The 11,266-nt window shown below is 50.4% G+C and overlaps 1 protein-coding gene across 3 annotated transcripts in view; it reads right to left on the reverse strand.

Annotated features, from left to right (window-relative positions):
- Positions 1 to 11,266, reverse strand: part of NRG2 (neuregulin 2) — an 85,191-nt gene that overhangs the window by 20,243 nt on the left and 53,682 nt on the right. For all 3 annotated transcript variants that reach the window (XM_057377677.1, XM_057377674.1, XM_057377678.1), the window contains 2 exons: positions 9,945 to 10,065; positions 670 to 746 (listed from right to left, as the gene is read on the reverse strand). In XM_057377677.1, the coding sequence (XP_057233660.1) occupies positions 670 to 746; positions 9,945 to 10,065 (198 nt within the window). The remainder of the gene's footprint in view (positions 1 to 669; positions 747 to 9,944; positions 10,066 to 11,266) is intronic.

The raw sequence follows: 11,266 nt of genomic DNA on the forward strand, positions 1-11,266 counted from the left end.
CAAATCCTGCCCTGCCCAGCACAATCCATGTCAGGACAGCAACGCTGGCAGGCCCAGCTCCACACACAGCACAGGCTCATCTCACACACACCCAGCACATCACCCTGAGCTCGTTTGCCTGAAAGGAGCAAGCAGCATTCAGTTCAATCAGAAATGACAGCAGAGCCCATTCTAACAAATGGGGAGACAACAAGAGCCCCAGTTCTCCTCTTGGACACGGTCACAGCTCCTCTGAGGACCAAGCAGAGCTGGGAGTGCMCAAGACAGGAGGAGGGCTCGTGGAGAACAGAAGAACCTGCTTTAAGGACATGACACAGAGCTACAACAACGAGGAGAGAGAGAAGTAGAAGGAGACATACTGGAGAAGCTGACCATTGCGAAATGCTGACACCGGTCTCCTGTGAATTCGATCGGACACCTACCGGAAGAGAGAAAACCAGAAAGAGAGAAACAAGATAGCAAAATGACACCCAAACAGGCTGAACTGAGGCCCCTTCTGATCCCTTCCAYGGCTCCTGTCTGTCTGCTTTCAGCCTTCACCCTTACCTGCAGCCCTAAGCCCTGCCCAAAGCTGACACCAAGAGCCATCCCTGACTAGACCACTCTACATCCACCGCTGTGCCCGGGAGGGTTTAAGTAGTGTGGTGCATTTTTTGTCTTCAAACATACTTTGCTTAGGATCTGGCATGTACAATCGCAAAGGCAGTTTCTCCAAACATCTCTGTCCGAAGAATCCGTTTGGACATCTGGAGGGGGAAAAGGGGAGAAATCACAGAACATGTCTGGCACAGTTCTTGAGGCTAAGGTCAGAAATAAAAATGCATTGTGATGAATGGGAAAAATAAAGGCTTTTCATGTGTTTTTACTCTTTGTTGTGCTTTAACAAGGCACCTGCAGTGTCAGTGTTCCAGCTCTGGTTCAGGTCTGGGTCTTCAGCAGGCAGCCAAACCCCTCCTGCTCTGTCCTGCTCTGCCTCCTCACCTGTTAGCAGCACCCCTGGCAGTGAGACTGAGATGGGCTGGGTGCTGCTTTCAGAGACTGTGGAGCTGCTCTGTAGAGTGGCAAGAGGCACTACAGAGCAGTGAGCAGCTGCTCAGGTGACAGYGAGCACTGGGCGTGGAAAGCGTGTCCCCATGCTCACCCCAGAAGCACCCACGGGTGCTGCAGGGCAAGGGGCACGGAGGGGTTAGAGGGAAAGCAGGAGCAGAGTCTCTGTAACAGAGGAAGGGACAGAGAAGGAAGCTGAGCCAGAGGGCTCTCACACGCTGTCCACATGCAGGGCTCTCTCAGGCTGTGCTGGCCCAGGTCACCTGCKGGGTGGGATGTGCACCAGTCACACTTTCACACAGTGCTCAGCTGGCAGGGAAGGTGCCCAGCAGATGAGGGCCACCAGGCTCGGCCCAGCCCATCAGTAGCTCCCCAGAGCATGCCCCAGCTGAGCCAGGCTTGGGGAGCACAGGGACATGGGCAGGGGTGCAGCAGAACCACCCAAGGTGAGCAGCACCTGCACCCTCTGCCCTGGGACCCACTGCAGGTGAGCCTGGGAAGCCATGGCAGCCCAGCCTGGTGAGGACAAACACTTCTCCCCAAGGGGCTTCTCTCTTTCCCTCACTTCACATTTTTCTTCTGGATATTCCTTGGATAGTCTTGCACATTATCCCTGCTTTCCTTGAAGTCCCAGYTCTCACCTCCCTGGGCCACAACTCACTCCTTCCCTTCTCAAGAAACTCTCTTTTCTCCAAGTTTAAGAGGGTTTTAAATCTGTTTTTCAACTTTCTGTGAGTGGAGCTGCCAGCTCTGCACTTGGTACATGTCAGACCTTCCCTGCTCTCAGATAGCACCCACCAGATCTCACTGTCCTGCAGTGATCTTCAAGTGGTCAGCAAGGAAGGGACCRAAGGACACCTCAGTAAAACGCAGATGAATCAGAGGCCCAGTCTGATGTCAGGGTCAGTCCACTGCAAAGGACAGCAAGAGGCTGGAGCAGCCACAGCACAACATCAGGGGACTGCTCCCAACCTGTGCATCTGCTGGGGTGGGGTGGGGCAGGTCCAGGTCTGGCTCCAGGTCCAGGTTCAGGTCAAGACTCCATGCAGAAAACTTTGATTTTTGATAGTTCTACTTCCTCATGGACCTACACTGACCTGGCACTTGACTCTTGCTGGATTTCACTGCAGTTTGTGTAGGCCTGAGCTGAGCAAAATCCCAGCTGCACCCTCAGTGCCTGTGACCAAATGTGGGTCAGCGTCTGGGTTTTTGGGACCTGTRCTCACAGCTCTAAGTGGGGGTGTGCTGGGCTATTCGTGCACCCCAAACTGCTCATGGAGAACCTTAGGGCATGGCTCTGCATGAGGCTGCACTGAGCTCTCCAGGTGTACACTTCAGTCCCTCAGTGTCCACGTCACTTTTGAAGCTGAAAATTGGACTCCCTGGTCAGGCAAATATCTTGGAAAAATTTGCCCTCTTTTCTCTTTCTTGAACATTCATCTTGGGGCACAGGAAAGGGAGATTTCAGCTCCAGAGAGCCAAGGCAGCTCCCAAGGAAAGCCCAGGCCAAGGGGTGACCATCAGACACGAGGCCTGCTGACCTTCCCTGCAATGAAGCAGAGAAGTGAGGAAGGTGCCCTGGTGTCAATCAAAGAGCACAAAGCTGAGGCACTGGGTGGCACAGGCTCACAAACACAGCCCTGGGGAGGCAGAAACCCTTCAGACATTGCACTGGGTCTTGAGCAAGGAGTYCAAAAGAGAAGGTGTCTTCTGAATCCTTTTCGAAGTTTATTCATCTCCTCTGAGATAGACAGKAACTTCTTCACAGAGTCTTCAGGAGAATCCAGTTTAACTTGCAACGTGCTTCCCATCAGTCTGGGATCTGAGATTTCCTGGATGTTGTGAGCAYGCTGAAGGGCATCAGGGGTGCTGCTGAATGGAGCAATTGTCCCACCCACCCCAAAAAGGGGTGTTTTGTCAGAAGAGATTTAAAACTATCTCAGGTGCACATCTGCWAGAGGTCAGCCAAGGCTGGAGCTCCAGTGTGACCGAAGCTGTGTGCCATTAAGGAAAGACTGAAAATTATGGGAAAATTGGYGGAAGGAAATAAAAGCCTGGAGAARGAAATKGGTAAGAAGTGAAAAAACAGAACAAAAAGGTGTCAAAGAAGCTTTGATGCCATGACAGCTACCATATTGTCCATCTTCAGATCTCTGCAGTCAGCCGAGCGTGGGTGGGGAGAAGAGCTCTCTAGACAGAAGGCAGTAGACAACTCTTCTCTGTGTCTAGGACAGCCCAGGCTTTTCATCTTTACTTACTCAGTGAATCAGCASTGGGAGAAGTGACAGGGAAAAAGCCCTCCTGAACAAGAGCACCTTCTGTCACCTCCCAAGCTTGTGTATGAGCTGCCAAGGTACAATGTGCCACCCTGGCATACCTGGGTTCTGGCTCCTCCTAAGCAAGGCTGCCGGCAGAGGAAGTGACCAGAAGACCTTTGAGAGCATGCAGTGCTTTCAGTGCTTTTGGTTCTTTATTTTTTTAGCTGTCTCTAACTTCTAGGCTGCTGAAGATAATTTATTATTTATTACTATGGCCCCAGATGTGACTTCAAGGAAAGAAATTTCCAGCGTGCTGGGCACATGAGCCTCCCAGTCTGGACAGGAAGGGCAGTGGAGAGCATCCCTCCAGCATTAAAATCTGTGCTAAGGGCAGCTCATCTTCAGCAAGGGATAGCCCTGGAAGTTAAAGCTCACTGAAGTCCAGGGCTGTGAGCTGGGCTTTGATCACAGCATCCTTCTTCCTGCACGTTTGACCCCAGCCAAGAGGCTCTGGCTGCCTCTCCCAGCAAAACCAGGTCCCTCTTTCTCTGAAAAACTCCTGCAGGGACTACATAGATGGTGGGTCATTCCTGAAAAAATCACCTCTGGACTTTCTGGTCCACTCACGGAGGCCCAGTGGTCTCTCCCTAAAGGCCAATGGAAGTGGACAAGGGTGTGTCCATGGGAATGGTCCTGGGGAGACACAAGGCTGCTCCAACCTCTTGCAGACAGGACCTTGTCCCCTCTGTAGCCTGAGTGGAGAATCCCAAAACTGCCCTTGCCTAACTCCATCCCTCTGTGTCTGATTGCTGCCTCTGAAGATTACTTGCAAATGCCATTGATAAAGCTGGTGAGGGATTTTTCTGTCCAGATTGTTTTCTATTATTGCTGGAAAATGGCCAATTCTTTTAGTTTCGACTTTTTTTTTTTTTAAACCCCATTTTGAAAACATCCGCAAAGTTCTGCTCCTGGGTTCAGGATGAATTGCAGTGAGATATTTGCATGGTAACAAAAATGTAGTAAGATGATCAGTCAAATAATGCATATCAAGTACAAACCAAAATGGTTTGAATGACTCATTTCTATGATGTTTGCTGGGTACTTATTTATGAAAATTGAGGACCTTCAACATTTTGCCCTGTATCGGGACAGAGCAATAATCATTGTTAATTATTATGTGCTACAATTAATTCATTATTGTAATGTTCATGCTGGAAGCACGGGCTAAAAAAATTAGCCCAGCTGTTGCTCCAAATCTAAGGGTTGGCACATTTCCTCTGCACCCCCAGCTCTTAATTAAAATATACCCAATTGAGTAGCTCTCATAAAGCAAGAAGCTACAGAAGAATGTGAATGAGCAGGTGCTTCAAAATAATGCAAAAAAGACAAGCTGTAGCAGAAGGACACAACGCACTGATGTAAGCAAATGGAAAAAAAATGTTTCAAGCATGTTGTTTTTTTTGGAAGGGCTGAAAAAGAAGACAGTTCTGTCATTGTCCCCTGACCAGTCCCAGATGATCAGGCTCTGGAGAGCCACAAAAGGCTGGACTCCACGAAATCACTGATGGGAAGAAAAGAAAGCAACCAGAATAAACGCAAAGGCCTTCTCCAGAGCAGCTAATCAAGGCATGTTTGCTGCAGAGTGGAGCCCAAAGCTCAGGGATGTCCACTGCTGGCTCGGTGATGACAATGGCGCAGTCTGGCTGAGCTGAGGGAGCATTGTGGGATCAGTGCCACTGCCCTCAGCGAGCCTTTGCTGCTGCAGCATCAGCTCCCACACTCTGATGGCCCCAAGGCTCTGACACAGCCCCAGAGCACGGAACAGGATGCACAGAYGGGCCACTTGAACCTGGAAAGGCACCTGATCTCACCACCCAAGATAAACAGCATGCAAAACCCCAGCAACGAGTCCTGGCTGGCTCAGGGGATTTGGAACAGGATGTGGAGATTTTCACCCCTAGCTCTTCATTTCCAAGGACATTGCAACACCTCCCCACGGAGCTGCTCATGCATCCATGGCAAAGTGATGTCCTTGGGGCTGTGCTGTGAGCAGCTCGTGCTGACCAAATGACATGGGCAGGGGTGGGACAGCTCCAGATGCCACCAGGCAGCTGAGCAAACAGTGCTGCCAGGAGGACCACAGGGGATACAGGGTCCCTGTGATGGTCACTYCTTTGGATGGTGCTCTGGGAAAACACAGGGGAGCTGGCAGTGTGGCCAGCCCTTCAGAAGGGTCTTTGCCTTTCCTGGGAAAACCTGCAGGAAACAATGCACTTGGAGGAGGTGAACATGTGATTTTGAAAATTGATGACTTGCATTCATTGACTAATTTTAAAATTATCTGTTTTTTCCTCCTTTTGCTTAGTTGTGTTTTTATTCTCTCCTTGACTTCCACGTTTTGCCCRAGGTGCTGCAGCCTCTGACCTGAGTCCCTCACGTAACGCAGAGCTGTCACYCCAAACCCAGAKGGTCTGYTTGTCTGTCAGCATTTGTGAATCCYYCAGCCYGATTCCTGCGAGCACAACTGGTCCAGCATGGTATGGGGCTGTTGCTCTGCAATACTCTTGAATTCTTCTGATCCCACACAACATCCTGGCCCAGAGCAGTTTACTTTGAGTCCACTGACCACACAAAAGATGCATGAAGAGCTTTTTAGCAGATGGAGAAGACTCTGCAATGATGAGACCTGACTTGCTTGCTTTGTTGGGCTGGGAAGGCCCCGACTGTACCTAATGTGTGCCAAGACCAAACTGGGGAAAAGAGCATTTGTGCCAAGACCAAACTGGGGAAAAGAGCATTTGTGCTCTTTGGACAGCACAGCCCTTTGGGGCACCCAGCAATAAAAGGTTGGAGCAGCCTCCAGCTGCTCTGAATTGTGCCAAGGATCCAATGGGCTCCAGGATGGAGGCAGATCCAAGAGCAGAGGCTGCCATTCATCCCAACACTGTGTTTGACTGGACACAACAAACCAGGCAGGGCTGTCCTGTGTCCCAGMCCAGCTCCAGGCCTGGACACTTGCTTGTGTTCATCCCATCATCTGTGGCACCTCGATGTGTTCTATTCAAACTTGTCACTGCCCTGCCAGTCCAGCTCCCAAGGCCTCTCACAGTGAATGGTCTGGAGAAGGGTCGAGGAATTCTTCCAGTCCAGATCCCGAGGTTTTGTCATTTACAGACCCTGCTGAGTCGGTTCTGTCTGCATGTGGCTCCCAGGTTTATGCTGAAAATTCGCAGAACATCAGAGGCAAATCCCACTTGTCCCACGTAAATTCCAGATGGTCTGTTTGCAGAGTCAGGATAATGGCAAAGATTGCTTCATGCTCAGGTTTCCTTTGACGCAAGCATGTGTAGAATTTACTTCAAATTAAGGACAAAATTATGCACGCACACAATCCAGAAAGACACAATTTCTGGAACATCTCCAAGTCCATTCTGGGCTCTTCCAGTTAAGAAAATGTTTTGTCCAAGGTCTATCTGAAGTGTATTGAAAAGGAAGGGAGGAAGTGGGATTACAAGCAAATGCTTTGTTCCTCAGGATTTAGAAGACCAGGAGGAACACGTTTCTGGGAAGCTTRTTATAAAATAATAATAAAAGGCCAGCTGCCAATTTAGGCAGTATTTGTAGCAAATCGAGCATGAACCACATCAGCAGAAGAAATGATTTGAGAACTCATCTGCTGTTTTTGGTCCAGACTGCCAGGGGGAACATCTACAGGAAGGATTTCCTGTGCTTCTGGACAGCTGCAAGAATGGAACCCACTCCAGGAAGCTGATCAWGGGATGGTGGCAATTGGTGAACAAGAAAACTCTAAAATCCTGGTAGCTGGCATTGGAAAGGCTGGGAACATCACTGAGGTGCTGGGGGGTAGAATCCCCTGAGCACCCAGTGAGGGAGGGCTGCAAGCAGGCACAGGGGGCCAGAAGATCCCCAAGGCCCTGCTGATGGGAAGAGTGGCATGGAACCAGCTCATGGACACGTGTTGGTCCTGGCTGGAGCTGCTCAGGGGCTCTTCCTGCTCTCCAAAGCAGCTGAGGAGGTTGTGAGCAGAACCTGCTGATCTCTTCCATGYTCCTGGCTCAGGGGCACAGTGAGGCTGCAGGGCCAAGGCTGCTGTTGCAGAGATCAGAAATGAAGGTTGAAGCCTGTACCTTTGCCTCCTCTCCTTTCTCGTGCCAGTYTGTATTGTTGCACCTTTCACAAGGCACAGCAGCAGATCTTCTGTCTTGGTGCAAGGATGAAGCTGTGGAACATGTCAGCTCTTTGTTTGCAGCAAAGGTGGCATCTGTTTATTCATCAGCATCTTCCTAAGAATCACCCATGTCACTGGGAGARACAATTTCATGGGAAACATTAGGTTCAAATGCTTCCTCATTCCTCAATAACTATTATCCTCCAGAATCCAGAAACTCTAACATTACACCACTTCAAAAGCCAGGTTTACTTATCTTCAGTCTGTGATTAAATAATAAAAGCACCTGAGGAGAATGAGCACCCAAAGATCTCCTCAAGCAGTGAGATCAGAAGTGATTGTGCTGTGTGGAAGGCACTGGGGTACCCCGGGTTTCTGTGAGCATGGAACCACTTTCCTGGCAGATGAGCAGTGACAGGGCAGACCTTCCCAGCACCTCCTTCTGGGTGGCCCTTCCCTGCCCTTCCACACACGCCTGTTCAATTCCCATCTGGTTTTAGCAAATGGAATATCTGAACTCACCAGAAAAGAGTACCATTTCACCATCTGCAAGTGAGGAATTCAGGCTTTCAAATGATATGAAAYAATTAGGTCTGTTTTGTGTGGCATGCAAAATCTTGATGGAATCCATCACTGAGCCTTCCCTCTGCTCCTCAGCTGTCAGAGCAGCCTGCTTGGAAGGTAAGGCTGTTTCTTCAGGAGRCTGGAATTACTTTGGTTAAAACAGTCTGTCTGCTGAAGACATTTGACAGCTACCACAGTATCCTTCAAAAGGAAAAAGTGATTCTTCTGGATGGCAGGAATTGTGTTACAACTCTTGTTGTAATTAGAAATTGATCCAGTTTGAATCTTGATCTGGATTTCAGTTCTTCCCAAAAGAAAGATCCTTGAAATGTGTTCTTTTGGCACGACCACTTTGCTTAAAGAAAAGTTGATGCACACACTCCCGCAGGCTTCAAGGGTTCAGCCCTTTCCAGAACATAAAGATTGGAACTGCTGGTCCTTCCTGGACTGCAGCTACCCCAGAGCAGTGGCTGTGAGTTCCATCACTCATGTGGGGCTTACCTCTGTTGTTTCCTGTTGGTTCCATTGTTTCCTGGGGAACACTGACCAGGTGAGCCCACGGTGCCACAGGAACCCAATGGCAGTGACAATGAAACAAAGCACAGYGCTGTGGTGGACAGAGCTGCTGCCACTCCATGCACACGGGAAATGTGAAGGCCACAGCTTCTGTTTTCCATCCTACCCAGCTCTTTCTGTGTCTAAGGGGCGAGTCTGGGAGACCTGGGAGATGCTCCTTCACCACAGCTGACCCTGCCCTGGGCAGTGAGAGCACAAGAGCTCAGCAGGGTGCGTTTCCACATGGCCTTTTCTGCTGAAATAAAGGAGTGCTGGGAGAAGGGAGGAGCTGTGCTCGGCTTTCCACAAGGATGAGGCTCTGTTCAGGTGCAGCCTCCAAGGCCTGAGGAGCTGAGGTGTCTGATGAGCATCCCACCCTGCAGCAGTGCTGGGCTGACACCCACAGCTGTGGATTCCTTGGGCTGTGTGTCCGTGCTGAGAGGTCTSTGGGCTCCAAAGGGAGAAAATTGCCAGCTCTGGGCTTCTCCAGGTTGGGCAGGGATGCCTGGGTCACTGGGAAGCTCAGAAGGGGATTCCATCTGCTCAGTGAAGGCTCTCCCAGGGCACCAGCTGCTGCTCTGTCTGCAGGAGCCCRGGGCAGGTACAGGTGTGCTCGGGGTACCTCCATCCCCAGCGCTGGCAGTCCCACTGCTCAGCTCATCCACGGGCTTGGGGGTGAGCTGTGAGATGCCTTTGGGCTGTCTGGCTCTGAACCAGGGGTGAAAAAGTCTCACATCCCATTCCACATCCCTCAGGCTGTGCAGCCCCACTTCAAACCATTTCATTTTAAGGATAACTCCGTATGTATCTCTTGTTGTTATTGCAGGTTTGAAGGGGGAAATAAACATCCCCCAGTGGGCACAGAGCTGCACAGAGAGGAGAACAGCTCTGTGCTAACCCTGRGTCTGTGGGATACAGGAGAGGTCAGGGGCAGCTCTCAGCAAGGGACCCCTCCAGTCTCRGGGGAGGGAGGGGGCTGTGCCTGGGGAAAGTCCCCCTGATGTGTCAGCTCAGGGAAAGCAAAAGGGACCCAGCTTTCCCTGAAGCTGCAGAGGAGAAAGGGGAGAAAGGGAAAAGAAACAGCCAGGACAAACATATTCTTAGAAGGAGAAAAGCCAGGAAAAGTGAACAGTGGCACGCACACAAAAAAGGAAAGTACGAGTCCTTGCCCCCCACCCCTGCTCCTCTAGTGCCCCTTTCTGAACCTGCATAGCTCAAACTGCAAATGCCAGGAGAATTTCAGAGCTCCCCCCACTCTGGCAGTTGCACAAAGGTCTCCTCTCCCTCYGCCAAGAAATTTCCCTATTGACACAAGAACTCCACTCACTTACTTGCACGACAGCTGATTAATCCCCTCGATGTAGTAGCACACCCCTCCATTGACACAATAGGACTTGGCTGTTTCGTTGCATTTTCTGGCATGCCCGGACCAGGAGGAGAGAGTTGTGGTTACTGCAGGGGAAAACAAAAACACACACAAAAAGGAGATATTGTTATTTCCTTTGTTGGGCAATTCTGCTTCCTTAGATGATTTTCTATAAGTTCATTTGCCAAAATAAAAACCTCAGAGCTGCAAACCTCAGCCTGTACCGTTAGACCCACCTTCAGGGGCTGCAACTTGACCTTTACTTTCCCAGCAAAAGGAGCCAAGTGAGCGAGGAGTTGAAGACACATCTTCATCTAMGCAGCCAGCATGTAGAACGAGATCATTTTTTTGGCAAGCTGTAGGGAAGTGCCCCTTTCCACTCTCCCTGTCCCCCCTCATGCTCAGAAGGCTGTGCCAGCAGGCCAGCAGGAGCTTRGGAAGAAGAGGAGCTGCAGTCACAGAGTGACAGTGACGTGCTGAGCACATGGTGACACTGGACCCGGAGCAGAGGAGCTGCAGGGGRCTTTGCCTGGCCCCACATCTCTGTCAGGGACTGAGTTCTCAGAGCCAGGAGCGGGTYTGGCACAGGCAAGAACAGCTCCATCTGTCCCTCCCCTTTCCTGAGCGTTTCTGTCCTGCCACGATGGGGCTGCCCCAACAGGGAGGCAGCCAGCATGACCCAAGTTTGCTGGGATACACGTGCCTTTCCAAACACAAATTTCTTTCTAGAGAAAAGTGACAAGACAACCTGAAGGTAGTCTGCAGAAATTCACTGCAATCCCTGTCTCTGAGAGACTCAGACAAGCCTACATCCCAAAGCAGAGTCTCCAAAGGTAAAACAAAGGATTTGTTTTAGGAAGGGAAAGGAAGGGAAAAACCTGTTGTTAGAGCAACTGCTCCATGTTTCAAAAGTTAACAGCTTTGGATCATGCAGACCCATCTGCACATAACTCAAAGAAGGGCTGGGCACTCAAAAGCATCAATTTTTTTCAACTGAATCCTTAACCTCATTAAAAACAGTCCCCTTTCCTGGACTCCCCAGCTTGCTCAGAGCCTATCACAGCTACACCTCCAGCAGTGTGCCTACTGCCTACTTTGCAGAACCTTTTATGCTGCAATCAAGGCTTCTGAGGRGATGTTCTCTTCCATCCCAATTTCCAAAGCATGAATGAGCCTCATGGAGAGGTTGGTGACACCATCACCGAGACTGAGCTCCTCACTGACACAGGATTTGGGGAAGAAAGCTGGAACCAGAGCCAGGCAGGAGCCAGGCAGAGCCATGGAGGA

This window comes from Malurus melanocephalus, unplaced genomic scaffold (genome assembly GCF_030028575.1).
Source record: "Malurus melanocephalus ecotype Western Australia unplaced genomic scaffold, MMel_1.1 scaffold_321, whole genome shotgun sequence".
Taxonomy (NCBI): Eukaryota; Metazoa; Chordata; class Aves; order Passeriformes; family Maluridae; genus Malurus; species Malurus melanocephalus.